Here is a 19,573-nt window from a genome sequence, read left to right as displayed (position 1 = left end):
GTTGAAAACCTCGGAAGTTCCCGCCTTTCCTCAAAACTCTTTCCGGATTGGACAGCGATTTCCGAATGCCGCTTTCTCATTGGTTGGCTGGAGTTTGCCGTTGAAGTTTGAAATCCTGAGGCGGTTGTGGCGGAGCGGATCGCGGTGCGGGTCTGGCCCTTTGTCGGCAGGTAGGAGGGGGAGCCGCTATGGGGGATCAACCTGCTTCATTGGGGTCTATGGGGGGTTGTTGGGTTGGGATCTCGTGGCTTGGGGGAAAAATAGGCTGATATTAAGCTCGGGGATCGCTCTGTGGGCTTGGAGGTGGATGGGGGGGGCTTCTCCGTGTTGGGTTTGCCTCAGTATGGGGCTTTGGTAGGGCTGAATTGCGGTAAGAATAGGGTAATAGGGTACAGGTGTGGTACTATGTCCATGTGGGCCTGTGGAATTGGAATCACAGGATGGTCTGAGCTGGAAGGGACCTCAAAGATCATTAATCTCCATCTTCCTCCCCCTTCCCCCCCATCCCTGCCAGCTCCACACCCCAGACAGTGCCACCAACCTCCACATTCAATATTAGACCAGGCTGCCCTGGGTCCCATCCAATCTGGCCTTGAACACCTCCAAGGATGAGGTCTGGTGGGTTTCTCGGTTATTAGGGCAGCAGAGGGCACCCCAGTGAGTTTCATGGTGGGTGATGTGGGGTTGAAGGGTTCCTCGTGGTCTAGAGTAGCTCAAGAGCATTGCAGGCCACCTTGGACAACTGTGAGGATAGGATAGAGGAGTCCCTTTTTGCCTGTCCTCCCTCCTTAAAGCATTGCTAAGGGCGGCTGCCTCTGGTTTGTGGCAGCCTTTTGTTCCCTACAAGCTGTGGGCAGGGCAGACAGCAGAACCCATAGGGCTGCAGCTCTGTTTCAGCTTCCATCCCAGCCTGTTTTTGGCTAAAGCTGCTGCATCTTTTCCTTCCTGAAATGATTTGAAAGCCAGGAGTTCTCTAGAGTCTGGAGTGTTGTGGCCAGTCATCTTCAGTACAGGAGAGAGACATAGACCTGTTGGAGTGTGTCCAGAAGAAGGCCATAAAAGTGGTCCAAGGGATGGAGCAATTTCCCTACAAGGACAGGCTGAGAGAGCTGAGCTCTGGGGGAACCTGATGGTGGCCCTTCAGATTCAGAAAGAAGGGGACATATTCTATAGCAGGATCTGCTTTGATAGGATGAGGAGAAATGGTTTCAAACTGAAAGAGGGGAGATTTAGATTGTATACAAGGATTTTTTTTATCATTACTTTTTATGATAAGGGTAGTGAAGGCCTGGAACAGATTGCTTAGATGGGTGGTGGAAGCCTTATCTCTGGAGACATTCAGGGTCAGGCTGGATGGGACTCAGCACCTGACTGTGCTGTGTATGTCCCTGATCATTGCAGGGGAGTTGGACTAGATGACCTCTAAGGGTCCCTTCCAACTCAAACAATTCTGTGATCTGAGTGGCTGTAATAGGGGGAGAATTTAGGGCCCTTTAAAAACGAAACTTGTGTGTGTTGACTTGAGGGAACTGATAAAACTATTGTCTCTAAATGAGTTTTCCCTGCTTATGGAGCCTGTCTTAGATGGTGGCTTTAGACGGTCTTTAATCTAGATGGTCTTTAAGTATTTAGTTGATCTGCTGTCTGAATTATAGTTCCCAATGAAGGGAAGCAAAGTAGTTCTTTACTTTGAGTTCTATGATTTAATGTACATTTATTTTTGTATAATAACATAAAATCACTTGAGTGTGGTGAAAGCTAAAGAAGAAATGAAGAAGCAGAAGACAGAGGTGTTCTTTGTTTGCCATTGCTTCTGTATCATTTGCATTCCATTGCTGATTAAAACTGTCAGTATTGCAGACGAAGCAGTAGAGTTCAGTGGAAAGCAGGACTTTCTCATAAGGATTAATGTAATAGTAGGGAAGAATGTGCAGAGATTGAAGCAGTGAAATTTGAGTATACAAGGACAATGAGCCTGAAAACATAAGAGTTTTCAGTGGGAGAATCCCACTTTATGATAATGAAAACAATCATTTGGAGTCTAATTTTACTGACTACATGACAGAATGTGGGCAAGGAAGCTAATAATCAGTTGCTTGTTCACATCAACCATCTGAGATCATTTGGAATCATAGAATTACCCAGGTTGGAAAAGACCTTGAAGATCATCAAGTCCAACCGCAGCCTAACCAGTACCCTAACTCTAAAAACCCTACACTAAATCATGTCCCTGAGCACCACATCCAAACGGCTCTTAAACACAACCAGGGATGGCGATTCAACCACCTCCCTGTGGAGCCTGTTCCAGTACCTAACTACCCTTTCTGTAGAGAAGTTCTTCCTAAATGCTTATCCCCATTGCAGAAAGCCAACTTTCCTACCTGAGGATCCTGATTTTCTTGCCTAGATCCTGTGTGCAACCCATTTAACACCTCCATTCTTCTGAAAGAAATTGATTTGCTTGTGGCTTGTTAAATAAGTGCTTCTCAGGAGTGGTCCATGGTGGACATTGGCTATGCCCAGATCTGGCATAAGATGCCTTCTGTGATCTGGTCCTTTTCAACTTCTATTTTGGTTTTAGCAGTAGCATCATAGAATATCATTTCTTTAATGCTTTAAAATAGAGGTGATCCTGATGGGAATAAAATGTAGACAGAGTTCATGTATGTAAAACTTAGTAGATTGCCTGGGCCACCTGTAATATTCTTTGTCTATCTCTAACTTATTCTGTAAGCTTTAGTTTCAAGTCCTTCACACTTAGACTTACCTAATTTTCCTAGTACTTTGCAGCCTAGTAAAGCTTTTGTGCATGTCTAATATAAGAGCAGCATTTGATGAATTACATACTTTTATTATTATTATTTTTCCCCACCAGATTTGCATACTAGTAATGTCTATACAACAAAGGATTCTGAAGTACCATGTGCTTCACAAAAGCAGCATATGTTCAGACAGTGCAAGAAAAAGCTGAATTACACAGAATCACAAAATGACCCGGGTTGGAAGGGACCTCAAGGATCATGTAGTTCCAACCCCCCTGCCTGGCAGGGCCACCAAACATACACCTTTACTAGATCAGGTTGCCCAGGGCCCCGTCCAACCTGGTCTTGAACACCTCCAAGGACGGGGCATCCACAACCTCCCTGGGCAGCCTGTTCCAGGGCCTAACCACTCTCCTAGTGAAGAACTTCCCCCTAACATCCAACCTAAATCTTCCCTCCTTCAACTTGGATCCATTTCCCCGTGTCCTGCTATTTTCAGCCCTTTCGAAGAGTTTTCTCCCCTCCAATTAATCTTATTCGGAACTCTGATCCTAAATACATTCTAACTAAACATATTTCTTTTGCTTTTTGCTGATTAACAGTGTAGAAATGTTGGTCATTTCTCTGTTTTATTCATGTGGTCTTACCCTATTTACATGAGATGTGACTGAATGCCTCTACTGGTTTTTAAGGGGTTTGGAATGAAGAAACAAGCACACGATAGAGCTCCCTTTAAAGGATGGGCAGCTTAATTAGTAGGGTTGTATGTTAAGTAGAAAACATAATATCAGCAGTTAATTTGCTAGACAACTAGCAAAAGCAGTGAGGCTGGTCAGGTGCTGTATTTAGATGCTTTAAGAGTATGGAGATGGACCTTTTAACGTGAGGATCTTGAATACTTTTAAGATTGCTTTTGAAGTGCTGTTTGTGTTTGGTGGGTTGTGGATTTTTTTTCTTCTATCCAGTGCCAGGCTTCCAACTTCTCAGTTATCTAAAAGTCCATCTGGGTGACCACACCCTCTCATTCATGGTCTGCTGTTGTGTGTTGATATCATAGAATGAGTCTGCAGATCTTAAATGCAGAAAATGGAGAAAACGTCAGTGATGATCTAACAGCGGAAGACTGCAGCTTTTACTTTGCACAACCGGAACCTACAGGGAGGCCTTCTATTCTGCGCCTGTCCCAGAAAGAAAACTTGCCACCAAAAAGCGTGGCAAAAGCTATGAAGGTAAAATTTTGCTTTCATATTGAGTATATTCTTCTATGATCTACAGTACTGAATATATGTGGTATTCAGAGCTTGAAAATATACTGGTATTCATGTCCTTCCTTTTTCCTTCCCTTGCCCTCTTGTCCCTTTCTTAAAGGTAACCTTTCAAACTCCTCTAAGAGATCCTCAGTCTCGAAAAATATTAAGTCCTACCATGACAGACAAACTTGATTCTACTTTCACGCCTGATGATTGCAGCGAAGCCTTGCAGGATGATCTATCTATGCCCATCAGTGCTGGGTAAGTAATGTATTCACTGCTTGTAGTATTAGCAATGTGGGACATAATGAAGTTAATTTCCCCCTATTATAAACGTGTGTATTTACATTCTAAAACTGTATGACAAGATGGAAGCTGTGTGAAAGAACCTAAGTCAGTGCTGACTTTGATATGCAAATCTCTTTCAAAGCTAATTGATTACTTTAAGAAAGTGTTATCTTGGTTGTAATGTTGAATACTGAACTGTGTTTTTAAGCCCTTTATTAACTGATTTCCTGGGTATATCTGTTACATTATAGATACTTAATTTTGTAGAAAAGAGGCATGGTAGGTATGGAATACAGAGCTGCTTCATTCAGTGAGGTTTTCATGGATCAAGAGAATCCTAGAGTTAATTGAATAAGATTAACTTATGATGAGATGTTAAAGCTTGTATGTTAAGTGCTGTTTTATCTCTTCAGACTTTCTTCTCACAAATATCATATGAATGGTTTGCTGAAATTGACACCTTGAGTCAATGAGTGCTAAGATTAAGTTAAATGTAATAACACAGTGAATAGAACTTCAATCCCAAGGATAATCTATTAGCCTGGGTCTCAAGGAAGCTCTTGGAATCTGTCTGGAGAAGAGCACAAGTTCTGTAGTATCACACTTTAGGGCTTTGCAACCTCTCCTTTACTTAAAATATTGCTATAATGGCATAATGTTCCTGTGGTATGACTGCTATTTAAATAGATGGGCCTCAATGCATGTCATTCTTACAATTTTTTTCCCACCCTTCATTAAACTTGTGCAAACATCTGGCATCTATAGTGCCCAGTGGCAAGAAGGCTTAGCCCTCAGTTTTGTCATCTTCAAGGAAGTATATCTGGTTCTTTCAGCTATCCTGTACCCTTCTCAATTTCTTGTATTTCAGGCAGGGAGGAGGGAGAAAGATGAGAACACTTATGTGTTCCTTAAATGTTTTCATTTGCTTCAACTATTAATTTGTATGTATACTCTTGTTCAGAAAAGTGCCTCTAATCCAGCCACCGTAGTTTTTAAGTAATATTGTGTTCATTTCAGACATAGTATTTAAGGGAATAAATGAAAATCAAGTACATATGGCTCAAGCATGTTAAAAAGGCATCTAATTGGTTCTAGGTGCACCAGTGCGTGTCAAGATGTTGCATTTATGTGCATATCCTTGCTACTTGTAAGCTATTCAGATTTGCTTGTAACAAGTAAACAGAAGAACTTAATGTTGCTGAAGGATGCTAGTTCTAACTAACGAAGTAATTACAGTTTCTAGCAGATGTCTTGCTCTTGACTGGCATTTATTAGGTTAAGCACTGAAGGAGAATGGGAGGGGCCTTTAGTAGTTGAACAAGTCTGGGGCTGAGCTATTGCAGGGAAGAGGCTCTCAAATGCGGTAAGAACTCTGAACTCTCTCTCCTGCTTTTGCTTTCAGGTTTATCGAAGTAGTGTTTTTACTGAGTGGCTTTTAATCGTGTTTTTCTCTACAGGAGATATGAATGGCACATAGAAATATCTACTTTGTCCAGGGACAAAACAATGGGAGGAAATCCTGTTTCAGGAAGTAATGGCTTAACTCTCTGTGGTCTGAGGCATAGCCTCAGAAGTTGAGTTTGGGGAAGTAACACAGACAGCGATAACTTTTAAAATACCCGGTGGTAGTGAATACTCAAACTTGTTCATTAATGTGTTGAATCTGCTAGAGCATCTTAAACTTTCTTTTCTTTCTTCTCCTTACTGTAGTGAACTCGTTTGTTGCTCTTCAGCTCTGCTGCTGCATGCAGTTTAGAGTCCCTAAGTCCAGAATCTGTTTGGCTACATACATGGCTGATATGGTGGTGTATACTTTAAGTGGGGGGAAAAAAAGGTCTGCTATGACAAAATAATGACTAGAATGAGAGAATCTGAGTCATGCTTCTGTTTGGTCCTAGTCTTGTGAGTCTGTCATGACTCATGGATGAATTTACTGAAAAATATACTACTTGTTCTGGTATTCAAAGTGCTTGTTGTTAATAACCCATAAGCAGTGTATATTTCTGAATATAGTAAAATGGAAATATCCATATACACATATGGATATGGCTGGCATAAGGCAACATAGCTGTGTGCAGAACTGATAGCTTGAGAATACCAAGTGCCTTCAAGGATTGATCTTCCTGTAGTTCAACCTGTGCTGTTTCGTGATTTCAGACTGTTAGTATTAACTGAATTCTTGTTGTTTGGATATTATTTTGCTGTCAGCTCTCTTATTACACTTAAGAAAAAGCAAAGCAAAACATTATCTGAGAAAAGCTGCTTGTGTATGTCTTTAAATACTGTATGAATGCTATCTTAAAAAACAACTACTATATAATGTGATCTGACTTTTTTTTAAAGCAGCATAAGTCAACAGAAGACTGAAGCTGAAGCAAGTGATACAGAGATAAATAAACAAATGCCAGAGAAAGTCAGCGCTGCTCCTTATCCAGATGATGAGATGCCAGTGAAGAGCCGAGGTTCCTACAGTCTTGATTTTGATAACCTAGATGACATCAATCCCTTTCAGAGTTCAGTGCAGCTGCAGAACTCCCCTGGGAATCTGCAGAAGTCTCCTGTAAGAGTATCTAGCAGCCCTGAGAAAACTTCTGAAAAAAGTAGCAATTCCCTTCCATTGGATAATACGGCTTCTCCTTCAACAGCTACGAGTACAGAGTACCCTAGTGATAATATTATTTCCTCTGGAAAAAAGTCTGTTCTGTTAGAATTGGAGTCTAGTAAACCTGATCTGTTCCCAAAGCAAGCCATCACTGGCTCTCTGCAGGAGTCTCCTTCCAGAGAAGTAAGCGATATCAATAAGTCTGGCAATTTGGATCTTCCTAGTTTGGATGTGCCCTCTTCCTCCAAAACTGGGGAATCGAAGCTTCAAAATGTTCCTGTACCAGAAAAAGCTTCAGCAGAAGAGTTGAAGCCTTTAGAACAGCCTGCTGTCTCCAAAGGGGAACCTGCAGAAAAGCCTGGTGCCACTAAGGCTGGACCAGTAAAACTGGAATTTGACTTTGATAATAACACCAGTGTTAGAAAACCACCTCCTAAGAAACTGGGTAAAAGAACTGGAATTAAGCCACCTTCCAAAAGAGTTTTTAATACCAAACCGAAAACAGAGAATACTGAAGTGGAAAACAAAAGTAATGTGGAAGATGAAGCTCCTGTTCCTAGAGCATCCTATAAGTTTGACTGGGACAAACTTGATGATCCAAACTTTAATCCATTTGGGGGAGGCTCTAAAATTTCCACCTCACCTGAGCGTTCTGAACCCAGCTCTCAAACAGTTTCTCAGCAAGAGGAGCAGGACAGTATCCCACCAAGAAGGGAGCATCTTCCAGTGGAGCAGGATAACAGACCAACTAGCTGTGAAATTGTTGAGAAAAAAGAACCAAGTCCGTAAGTAATTCTGTGTAACTGAATATGAAGGTACCTTGTGTGAAGGAAGATTATATCTGTCTCATAAGAACTGGGCTACTGCACCTCCTTGACTTCCTCCCTCCAAGGATGGCTGGCTTGTATTGTATTCTGTAACTTTTAATGCAGTATTCTGCAGCAGAGGCCTTACTGGAGAAAGCATCTCCATGTGGCTAGCTATAGTCAAAATGTATTCTTAAATCTGGAGGGCAGGGAGATAAAGCTAAAATGGCAAGACTAAATAATTGGGTCTCTCCATAAGCGGCTCTCTTCATAACCCAGGACTGGAGTAAAATGAGTGGTGTTGGTTAACAACTGTTATATCTCAAAAGAATCAATAGGCAGTATTGCATATTATGCAGCTTGTGAAGGAACTGGGCAGTTTTGTTCTGTACTTTGTGTCCCTGTTGAGCTTTGAGGTGCTGTTTCTTTGCAGCAGAATTATATTTGCCATAAAAATGCTTGTCACAAAAGTTACACTTTGGCACCAGATGAAACAAGTTTTTATGCTTGAGAATGGGAAATGCTGTACCGCCTTTCCTAGGAAGCTTAACTATTAAAATGGCAGCATTACAGCATTACATAAACCAGTTGCTTACCTGAAGTGAAAAGTTATGGCTGTGCTGTTATCAGCAACTGAAGTAATGGACCTCTCTAGTGAAGTTAGGTGGCTTAAATCAGTAATCGTAGCATTATTTTAGTGGGAAGAGTAGTGGGATGCTTGTCATTCTATTCTTAATTAAACGAAAAAACAACAGCAAATTTCAGGCTTCTCGGATGGAAATGGGTAGAATGTTAAGTGAATAGGGCCAAGTGAAACTGCTGTGATTTTTCTGCTTCCCATGTAAAGTTGCTGCTTATGGAAGGAGGGCTTCCTTTCATTTAAGTTGTCACCAGGCGAGACTGAATTTACATCTCTGTGTTCCTGGATGCTTCCTGTACATGGCAATAGAAACTCTCAATGAAGCTTATTTTGCTCAGTATCTGATTTAAAAATAAATAAAAAATCAAAACAATCTGTGACTGGGACTTGATTTATTTTTTTTAATGTTTTTTTTTTTTTCTCTTCCCCTCCCAAGGGAAATCCACAAACAAAATGTGGTAGAAGATGAGCCACCAAAGCAAGAAGACAAGCTGGAAGTTCAAGGACAAATTGGTCTTCCAGGAGGGCCATCCATGGTTAAGGTATGCAAAAGATTCTCACCAAGCTGTTCCATGAAACAACATTCTTTGCCATTTAACTTTGTCAAACCCATGTTTGCTATTTTACTGGAGAATTATTCTTCATGAATCTCACCCAGTTCTAGAGTGAATATGAACTGTACAGGCTTCTCTTTTGAAGGTAACATCAGAAGACAGACAATTGGTACCTTGGTATGTGGTATCTTTTTTTTCCATCAGCAGTTGCATATAAGGACAAATGCAAGGGTGTGGATTCTTAGAATGTGACTCCTGTAGTTTTATGTTGGTACTGTTTACTTTCTGTCTGTGAATAACTGAGGCTTATTATGCTGGCTGCTGAGATAATTTGTGGCAAACCAATCTGATCATTATTGTGATTTTCATGTTGCATTTAAATTATTATTTCAACAGTAAAAAGGGATGTTCTTTTCTCTTCAGGAGAAACAAATAACCCCATCTAAAATGTCTCCAGCAAAAGTCCCCTCTCAAGCTAATTTAGTTTCTGCTGACAGTGGAAGAAGGTCAGTGTCTGCAGAAGAAATTAAACCTGCTTCTCACAGAAATGAAATGACAGCAGATCAGAAGACAGCTAGTGCTGAACCTGAAGAGCTCTTCAGACCATCAGCAGAAGGTAAGGGAAGTCCTCTAGTATAAAGTGGGAAAACATTTGGAGAATCATAGAATGGCCTGGGTTGAAAAGGACCACAATGCTCATCTAGTTCCAAGCCCCCTGCTATGTGGCAGTGTTGCTAACCACCAGACCAGGCTGCCCAGAGCCACATCCAGCCTGGCCTTGAATGCCTCCAGGAAATGGGGCATCCACAACCTCTCTGGGCAGTCTGTTACAGTGTGTCACCACCCTCTGAGTGGTCATTATCATTATAACATCTGTGTATTTATTTCTTTTCGATTTTGACATTGATTTTTAGCTTTTATTGTATTCCATTTTACTCTTTCAGAAGGAGTAAACACTGGAACTATCAAGCTGGGAAACACCTCAGTTTACTCATAACTTTCTCTGGATTAAGCTAAATTCAGATAGCTAACTATTAGCAGTCAGCTGCCAGCTAAAATGAGTCTTAGTCTGGTATAGATACAATATTGTTGGAGCTTTGGTGGCAGTTCTCTGTTTAACTATCTGTCCTTAAAAATAACTTCTGATATTTCTAGTATTAAGGGCTTTCTAGATTGAGAGCACTAGAGCTATGCAACTACCTGTCACTGAGTTGTGTAGGTTATTCAGAGGGCTTGCAGTACTGATTAATCACTGCAATGTGAATGGTCTTTCTGCACTTACATGTGTGTCTTGAATGGTTACCATATAGCTGTAAAACACCTGGAAATATTCCTTGTAGGATTGTTGTGTGGAAGGATGTGCAAATGATTGAAGTACAGTCTGACACTTATATTAATACCTAACTGAGATCAGTACATTGAGAAACAGTGACATCTTCATTGTTCAGCTTAAGCTATTACTAATTTTAATGATGTGATTAACAGTCATGCTGTTTTGAGGCACTGTATAGAAGAGAAAAATGTCTGAGTATGCTTGATGCTCTAATTGTGGAACAGCAGAATTTCTTGCAGCTATTTGGGGACAAATAGTGGCTATAAATTTAGTTTAGAAAACTGTCAAATGTTTTATTTTCCAGTTTGAGTTAGTTTTCCATCTGCTAAAATAAAACACCTCATGAGAATAGAGTTATACTTGCTGTATGCACAAGCATATCTGTTTCAGACTGTAGATGTTTCTGTAAGAAACAGTGAAGATACAGTACTGTCATATAATTTATTTTCCAGTTTTCGGAATGGGCATAGACTATCTGGAGCAATTTGGAACTTCATCTGTAAGTATGGTATTGAAATGTTTTGGTTTCTTCCCTGACTGAGGAAAAAGGAAATTGTCAGGCCTTAAATGTTGTCATGAAGTAGCTTGGCTTTGAACTTGTTCACAGAAATACAGGTTCTATTTCACAGGAATGTGTCTATAAGGCATGGAGTGGTGGGGAGGAAATGTGGTTATAAGTAATTTTGCCTAAGGATCAGAGGTCCTGTGTTTCCAGTTTGCAGAGGTGCTTTTTTTTTCCTTACGCTGGTGAAGGACAGATGGATGATATTCCCATCGCTGGTTGCCAAAACAAGAAGAGAATGAAAGGTCATTGCTTTGAAAAGTTTTAAGCTCCTCTGTTTTATGGGCATTTTCAGGAAGTCTGTCTCTAAATTGGGCATGTCATATTTCAGTCAGTTTAGCTCTGTGGTTTTTTCCCCTGCTTTGAGCCAGAGTAGGTGTGGCTTTGAATATACAATGAACATACTGAGCTGAAAGTGTTTTTTAGTTTTGTGTTTGTCCTGAGACTGCTTGTTCAGCTTACAGTGCCATCTTCATCTTTTAGCATCTTCTGCTGGTTTTGAATAGTTAATATAAACTTGTCCTTTTGGTTTTATCTATGAACAGAGGACTGAGATCACTTGATGTTACATAAGGACTTAAGAACTCAGTGCCCACAAGCCTAAGTATTTTTCTCCAGCAAACAATGCTCTGGCCACACAAGAATAGACTCACCCTCCCTCTGGAGGACTATTTGTGTGTGGGGAGGGTGGGACGGTGGGAGCTTATCTACAAAGCAGCAAATCTGCCACTTTGTGCCTTTTCTCCTCAGTTCAAAGAGTCTGCTTTGAGGAAGCAATCGTTGTATTTGAAGTTTGATCCTCTGCTGAGAGACAGTCCTAGAAAGGAACCAATTTTAGGTACTACTGAAGCAAACACGAATATCATGACTGCTCCACTTCAGTGTGGGTAGGTATTGATTTAATCTAGCCTGTAGTGAATAGCTTTGCAAGGAAACACAGCACTTAAATATAATCGTATATGTTTGTTCATTTTTAGCCCTATTTCTGATTTAAGCAATCTGCTTGAAGAAACTGAGAAGCCTGCATTAAGTCTTCAAAATGAGGAAAAACCAAAAGGACTAGATCTTCTAGGAACATTTACAACTTCTGTAAGGATGTCTGGAATTATGTGAAGTTTCATGTTGATAATTTGGGGACGGGGGTCAGCTGGAACATGGAGTTAAGATTTATGCTGAACTTCTAAGGATTGCAGAGTACTTAATGCTTATTTAAACTGCCATCTTAAAGAGGTTGGATACCCACTATATGAAGTTGAACTTTTGATGTACTTAATATTCTAGTATAAATTTTCTTGTTTGTTTGAAGCTGGTGGTGTTACACATGGTCTAGTAGGAGTTTCTGAACTGTTCTTAAGAATGCTTTAATCAAAGCAATCCTTTGCATGTTGCTAAAGCTGTGAAAGAAAGACAAGCTTGTGTTTTAATAGAACTGCTGAGATGAGAAGTGTTTCACTGATTAAATTTGATGCCATACAGTATAAAACTTAGAGCAATGAAAACACTTACATGAAGTGATCTGTGCATAGTTTTTAAACCTGAAAGGTTGTTTACTGGTGGGGAATAGCATGCTGTCTGTCTTGTTTCTGATTGTTAGAACTGGTGGATAGCACTTCATTACACCTTTATTATGTTGTCCTATAGTATACCAACAAGGTAGGAAAGGTAATGGTAACTAATTTATGGGTGTATTTTAGGATGAAGATTCTTAATATATGGATTTAGTATTAAATAACCTTCAAGCAGCTAATGACTACATGAAAATCAGAACCACTTAGAACTCAATTTTTGTCTCTTTACAGGACCCTGGTCCCATAATTCCAGACTCCCTGGCATGTGATGTTTCTCCACTCCCTTTTATTGCTTCCACAAACACTGCAGTGGATGCTATTGTAGATGTGCTGAAATATAGTCAAAAAGATATGGATGCAGCTGTTGAACTGGTTAAAAGAGAGGTAAGGTGACCCTTGACTCTGTATTGCCCTGAAAAATCTCTTTTGTTTAGATTACCTTTTGTAGGTTTCTACACTTGGCAATTCTATCCATCATACTTGACATCAACATCTCATCCAGAAAAGCTTGCTATTGCTTGATAGGACCAGTAGGTATAGAACTATTGGTTTTGCACTTGGGCCGGAAGAACCCCAGGCACCTGTACAGGCTGGGAGGAGTGGTCCTTGAGAGCAGCTCTGCAGAGGAAGACCTGGGGGTTCTGATGGACGAAAGACTCAACATGAGCCAGCAGTGCACTCTGGCAGCTCGGAAAGCAAATGGGATCCTGGGCTCCATCAGGAGAGGGGTGGTCAGCAGGGATAGGGAGGTGATTGTCCCTCTCTACTCTGCTCTTGTGAGGCCCCATCTGTTGTACTGTGTCCAGGTGTGGAGTCTTCAGTACAAGAAAGACATGGAGATTTTGGAAAGGGTCCAGAGGAGGGACAGGAAGATGATCAGGGGGCTGGAGCACCTCCCCTATGAGGACAGGCTGAGGGAGCTGGGTTTGTTCAGCCTGGAGAAGAGAAGGTTGCGGGGTGACCTCATTGCAGCCTTTCAATACCTGAAGGGAACTTACTCCCAGGAGGGGAGTAAACTCTTGGAAAGGGCTGACAATAGCAGGACACGGGGAAATGGTTTTAAGTTGAAAGAGGGAAGATTTAGGTTGGATGTTAGGGGGAAGTTCTTCACTAGGAGAGTGGTTAGGTCCTGGAACAGTCTGCCCAGGGAGGTTGTGGATGCCCCGTCCTTGGAGGTGTTCAAGACCAGGTTGGACGGGGCCCTGGGCAACCTGATCTAGTAAAGGTGTATGTTTGGTGGCCCTGCCAGGCAGGAGGGTTGGGACTACATGATCCTTGAGGTCCCTTCCAACCCAGGTCATTCTGTGATTCTGTGAACTCCTCAGAGCTAGCATCTAAGGATGCATGGCAGGGGTAATTTTCAGTGGTTTTCTACTTTAGAACTCATCAGTATTAAAAATCATCCATTATCAAATTGATATTAAGTCTCAAATCATTTCATTATTAGAATGCTTTTTATTTCATTACCTAGGAGAAGTCTGTTCTTGCCAGTGAGAAGGAGGGGGCTTTTTTTCATATCATAATTTCTGTAACACAAGAAAAATCTTTAATGGTAATTCAGTGCAGTGATTGTGGTGATTGGTTGGTTTTGCTTGTGCAGTGGGGAAGCATATCAATATGTCCAGCTAATAAAATAAGTAAAAATATCTAATTTACTCTCCACTGATGAAGGAGTTGGGATTTTAAATCACAGGTTGGCTGAGGTTGGCAGGGATCTCTGAAAGCACATTATCCAACTTCATTACTGAAATAGGCAACCTGCTCTTTGAAGTCCTTGGACTGTGTTCAAATGGCTTTTGAAGGTTTCCAAAGAGGCACTCCACAACTCTCAACAGCACTGGAATGGGTTGCCCAGCCACAGAAGTCCTTGCTGATGTTCAGAGGTGCTTCCGGTGCTTTGGTTTGTGTTGCAGTGTCCCCAGTCTTGGCACTGGGCACCACTGACTAGAGCCTGGCTCTTTGAACCAGTGTTTATGGATATTGGTGAGATCCCCCTGAGCCTCCTCTTAAATTGCTGAGTAATGTAATAGCTGTACTTAAATGTAAATTTCCTTAAAGCTAGTTATCACTTCAAAATGACCTTGAGAAAACAGCATTCTGAATTCCTGGTCAACAATACTGCAGCTGGTGACACTAAGAACACTAAATACCCTTAATGATGGTTATGATGATGACCTGTGGCCCTTTGCTGCTTTATAGTTTTAATTTCACTTTAGAGTAAACAAAGCAATAAACAAGAAAAACTTAACTTCTCTGAGGGTAACTTAAATTGCTTTCTGATTCTCACTTAAGAGGATGCTTTTACCCAACTTGTTGTCCAGTTTGTGAAGCGGTAAATTTGTGGCTCTGGTAAGGATCAGATCTAAAACAGAGTTTGGAAAAGAGCAGAGAGTAAAGCTTGGAATATCTTAAATGTGGTGCTCTCATCTCTCACTTCAAAGAACTATTTTAAGCATGTCAGCTTAGTTGCAGCAAAAGGCTCGACTGTTAATCCAGCTGTTGTGGCACTTCAGAATGGATAGAATTATATAGCACTGATAAGGCTGCACCTCAAGTACTGTGTACAGTTTTGGGCCCCTCACTGTGAGGAAGATGTTGAGGTCCTGGAGTGTGTCTGGAGTTGGACAATGGAGCTGTGAGAACACAAGTCTTATAAGGAGTGGTTGAGGGAGCTTGGGTTCTTTAGTCGGGAGAAGAGGGGGCTCAGGGAAGGCCTTATTGCTCTCCATAACTATCTGAAGGGAGGTTGTTGTGAGGTTGGGATCAGCCTCTTCTCTCATGTAACTAGTGATAGTACCAGAGAGAATAGCCTCAAGTTGTACAGGGGAGATTCAGGATGGCTATTAGGAAATTCTATTTCTCCAAAAGAATGATATCACACTTTTGACATAATTATTAATAAAAATTTCTGGACAAAACTGGACTCCTGGAGTTTGCACAAAATTGTGAGTTCTGATTTGATTCATTTGGTGTGAAATAAGTGGTTATTTTTAAGATGAACTGAATTATCTTAAATTTGGGCATGTGTTAAGAGGAGGATTGTGTGTATTCTAAACAAAGTTAATCTTGACCAACATAGCATTTCAGTATTTGTTTCCTTTCCTGTTTTTGTGACTTATTCTATCTGCCTTGTAGATAAAGGGAATATTTGCTACTTGAGAGGGTATTACTAGGCAAGCTATTACTTGCCAGGGAACAGTGACCTTCATGTAGCATGGAGTAGCTAAGCAGAATAAATTGAACTTACTCTCATCTGGACATTTGAGAGATTGGTAACATTGAGTGGCAAACAAGAAGCTTGATATCTAGTTTTCGGGTACATTTCCTTCTTACTTGACACATTTGTAATAAGACATTTCATTTTGAATCTGTTATTTGGAACGTGGAATTTGACATGGGAAATTTAAGCATAACTAGGCTACCTTTTGGGCTCTTCTGAGTAACAACCCTTGTATCGCTTCCTGTTCAAGAAATAAATGTTTATTACTTTTCACCTTAAAGGTTCAAGAGAAAGAGTTGGAGACTCTTGAATGGCAAAAGAAGTACCACAAGCTTCATATGGAATACAAGGAAATGGGGTGAGTGTTTGACTTTTCCTGCTTATTTATTCCAACTGCTTTTTCTATGTCATGGTCTAAATTTTTTTTTTCTTTCTTTTTTTGTTTTTTTAGAAAAGTAGTTGCAGAGTTTGAAGGTACAATAACCCAAATGATGGGTAAGTTCAGTATTTACACTTCAAATCATTTTGGGGCAGTTGCTGACTGAAGTTAATGCTCTTTCACTTCTGAAATAATCAACTTTTCAAATGCTTTCAGGGTGAGTGTAAGGCTTCAGACAAGGCACTTGTATGCATTGAACTGTAACCCTAATTATCCAGACATTGCTATATACTGATATTATTTGGTAGTCAGGCATGAACATATCTTACCTTTTCTGCTTCTTCAGTGAATTGTGAACTACTAGTTTATTAAAACTGACAGATCCAGTTGCCTGTAGCTTGTTTGGTGGTTCATTATCTGGCCTTAACTAAGTGATGGGATGTCAGTAGGAGTTCTTTCTGGACAGACCTGGCCCTTGATTCAATCAGATTTGTGATTTCAAAGTTAAGAAGACATTAAATGGAACATGTATTGGTACATTGTTCTGGCTGGAAGCTGAATTAGCCGAATCTGGTCCTTGCTTAAATTTATGTTTTTTTTTTCTAATGAGTTCACTAGCATGTTAGGTTATATTAACCTGTAGAACACATAGTTTGGGTGTGCTAGCAAAAACTTGCCTTAGAAGGGTTGAGTTGAAGGCGTGAGGGTCATGTCCATACTACTAGCTTTATTCTAATTTAGCAACTAGTATGAGTTTAAACCTGTTACTTTTGCTTTCTTTAGAGGATTCTCAGAAACAGAAGGAGCTTTCAAAGAACGAAATACAGAGGATAGTGGAAGAGAAGCAGCAAGTTATTTCAGATCTGAACTCTATGGAGAAATCTTTCTCTGAACTCTTCAAGCGTTTTGAAAAACAGAAAGAAGTGCTGGAGGGTTACCGCAAAGTAAGATGCTGTAGAGCAAACGATCTTTTAAGATAAATTAGCCTTCTGATCTTTTGAAGGTGGAAAGGAAGTTACTAATTTCTTCTGCAGCCATTAATTGAATGGCGGATGTACTACCTGTAAAACAAGTTGTCTGCTTTAAAGATTAAAAAATGACCTGTTATATTTAGTGTCTGGTTTAAAGTGTGATGATGAACTTTCTGTTAGAAGACAAGATTTCCTCAAACAAAATGAGCTTTCTCCTTTTGTATGCATATCATTTTTTCTGTTAAGCACAGAGAATAAATCCCATGTAACTAATTGTTGCATGAGGGCAACTTGTTTTTGCATACGTAGCACTGAATGGATGCTGAAGAAGGTTTTCTATTACAAGTCAAACTCATACTTTACTGGATTGTTTAGCTTAAACTGGTAAACATATCCATGGACTGGAATAATGGAGCTAATAAGGATCACAGACTATGGTGACTTGTATGAATTGCATAAGCTTATTTAACATAAACCTATGCATGACTTCCTTTATCATGCATCCCTTCTATTGCTGCATTTGGAATTCAGAAGCTATTTCCTTAGCACAGAACTAAAGCATCTTTTAGAAGCAGAGTGAATTGCTAAGTTCAAGAGCTGTAATTAGTAGAAAGACTTAGACTTGTTTCCATGCTTTTATGGAAGTTGATAATTGTACTTAGTATTCTGAGCAAATGCTGTCATTTTGGTACGGTTAAGTAGCTGATTTGTGAAATGGAGTTAGACTTTTCCACCTACAAGTACATAAAATCTAACTAAACATGTTTCTGGGTCAGAATGAAGAGGCTTTGAAAAAATGTGCTGAAGAGTATCTAGCTAGAATTAAGAAAGAAGAGCAGAGATACCAGGCACTAAAGGCACATGCTGAAGAAAAGCTGCAACAGTAAGTACTATGAGAAAAAGCTAATTGCTGTAAAATGTGGCCCGTTAATGCCAAATCTTGGCTTAAAATATTTTTCTTATTACTGTTCAAGTACAATGAACTAGTGTGATTCTATGAACTGTTCTGCTATGCTGTCTGAATATAAATGCCCGTATTTCTTCAATTCCAGAGCAAATGAGGAAATTGCCCAGGTACGAAACAAAGCTAAATCAGAAACTGCAGCCCTACAAGCCAGTCTCCGCAAAGAACAGATGAGGATCCAGTCTTTAGAGAGGAGCCTTGAACAAAAGGTTTGTCAAAATGCCATGAGTCTCTTTAAGCTATTGCCTTAGACTACCTCGAGATCTTGTAGCAGTACCACTGTGTGTGCTGGTTTTGGAGACTGCTCTCTAGGTGGGCTTTGGGAAATAAGCATTGAAGCTTAAGGCAGAAGTCAAGTATGTCAAGACTCACCTTGTATATACAGATCTTTTTTTGGAACAGAAAGGCTTGTTCCTTTAGACGAGTCACAGAATTGATCAGTCCAGGTTGCTGCATCTGAACTACTAATGGAGATGGTGTTCTAAAACTTAAGCATCTCCAAGAGTAGAAGCTGTGAACAATCTTGAATAACTGTCTGAATTAGCACATCTAATAAGCATTTACTCTGTAAGCCATTAGTACTAGTACAAACTCTTTCAATGTTGTTCAGGCTCTAAATCCTTGGTTTGGATTGCAGTCTTCATACTGCATAGATGAAGTTTTAAGATGCTTCTTAAAGGCACATTGGTTTCATTTACTGGAACAAATAAGTGGAAATGTTCTACAGAGATGTCTGTGTTGTGAGATCTAAATTGTTGCTATCATTTCAAATGTCAGTATACCTAACAAAATGAATGTGTCTAAAAATCATGTACCTATGATCTTTATAGACAAATTCTTCTAAGGAAATCCAGAAGCAGAAAGTACAGTGAATTTAGCTCACTTCTTGGGAATTTTTACAAAGTAGACTGTCCTTTGGGTTAAACCTATATAGTTTGCTAGCATGTAAGTGAACTTTCTGTTGTATGCTAGGAAAGGTCACTACTTGCCTTTAACTTAGCTTACACATACCTGCAACTCTTCTTTTTCTATCTTTAACAGACAAAAGAAAATGATGAACTAACGAAGATTTGTGATGACTTGATTCTGAAGATGGGAAAAGATGACTAACTCAGTTGTCTCTGTAAATATGTCTAGTTTCTTTGATTTCCTGTCCTGTGTTCATTCTTGTTTTTAATTATGTATGTGGAGAAAAAAAAATAAAATACTTAATTTGCACTTCTTGTGTATCTCTTGCAGGAAATGTCAACTTACTGACAGGTTCACTTGCTGCTTTTGGTGTCAGCATCTTGTGTAGCATTTTGATGTATGCCACTCAAAGGAAAAGCTTTTAGTTGTATCCTCAGTCTCTTCTCTGTGTGAGAGCACACAGCTCCTGTGTTATGATCTGGCTCTATTGATAAGGGTCATCATGGGCCGTGTCTGTATCTTGCACTTTGTTCTAATTTCAGTCAAAACATTCCAAAGATACAGGACTGTAACAGAACTTGACCTGCCAGCAGATGCTAGAAAGAACTGAAAGTTTATGCAGAAATTCTGTCCTGTCAGTTGTGACTTATATTCCCTCATTCTAAAAGGACATTGCTTATGGTTGAGAAGCTTCAGCAGACTTTCTCGATGTTTGCAGCAAACCAGGCCGATTACTAATCCTGACAGTGAGTAGTAAGCAGAATG

The 19,573-nt window shown here is 40.1% G+C and overlaps 1 protein-coding gene across 6 annotated transcripts; it reads left to right on the top strand.

Annotated features, from left to right (window-relative positions):
* The first annotated feature begins 37 nt into the window (after window positions 1-37).
* On the top strand, window positions 38-19,117 carry TACC3 (transforming acidic coiled-coil containing protein 3). Of its 6 annotated transcripts, none has more exons than XM_015862705.1 (16): window positions 38-170; window positions 3,820-3,991; window positions 4,131-4,273; window positions 6,644-7,687; window positions 8,785-8,890; window positions 9,326-9,518; window positions 10,688-10,734; window positions 11,548-11,684; window positions 11,775-11,886; window positions 12,597-12,749; window positions 15,867-15,943; window positions 16,037-16,080; window positions 16,748-16,908; window positions 17,712-17,818; window positions 17,988-18,108; window positions 18,941-19,117. In XM_015862705.1, exons 2-16 carry the CDS (start codon window positions 3,821-3,823, stop codon window positions 19,007-19,009), a joined length of 2,685 nt encoding a protein of 894 aa, XP_015718191.1. In that variant the 5' UTR covers window positions 38-170; window position 3,820; the 3' UTR covers window positions 19,010-19,117. The 6 variants fall into 6 exon arrangements, with proteins under 6 accessions (XP_015718191.1, XP_015718192.1, XP_015718195.1 ...); XM_015862706.2 differs by having other exon boundaries at window positions 6,647-7,687; window positions 18,941-19,089; XM_015862709.2 differs by lacking the exons at window positions 38-170; window positions 3,820-3,991; window positions 4,131-4,273 and adding an exon at window positions 5,571-5,663 and having other exon boundaries at window positions 18,941-19,089.
* The last annotated feature ends 456 nt before the right edge of the window (window positions 19,118-19,573 follow it).

This window comes from Coturnix japonica, chromosome 4 (genome assembly GCF_001577835.2).
Source record: "Coturnix japonica isolate 7356 chromosome 4, Coturnix japonica 2.1, whole genome shotgun sequence".
NCBI lineage: Eukaryota > Metazoa > Chordata > Aves > Galliformes > Phasianidae > Coturnix > Coturnix japonica.
The sequence above is the reverse complement of the archived record's forward strand: the minus strand, read 5'-3'. Positions and strand labels throughout refer to the sequence as shown.

Bases quoted from the DNA above. Each gene is read 5' to 3' on its own strand.
- TACC3 (XM_015862705.1), top strand. From the start codon at position 3,821: ATGAGTCTGCAGATCTTAAATGCAGAAAATGGAGAAAACGTCAGTGAT. The intron at 7,688-8,784 runs GTAAGTAATTCT...TCCCCTCCCAAG, and splicing joins GAGAAAAAAGAACCAAGTCC to GGAAATCCACAAACAAAATG. The intron at 17,819-17,987 runs GTAAGTACTATG...CTTCAATTCCAG, and splicing joins GCTGAAGAAAAGCTGCAACA to AGCAAATGAGGAAATTGCCC.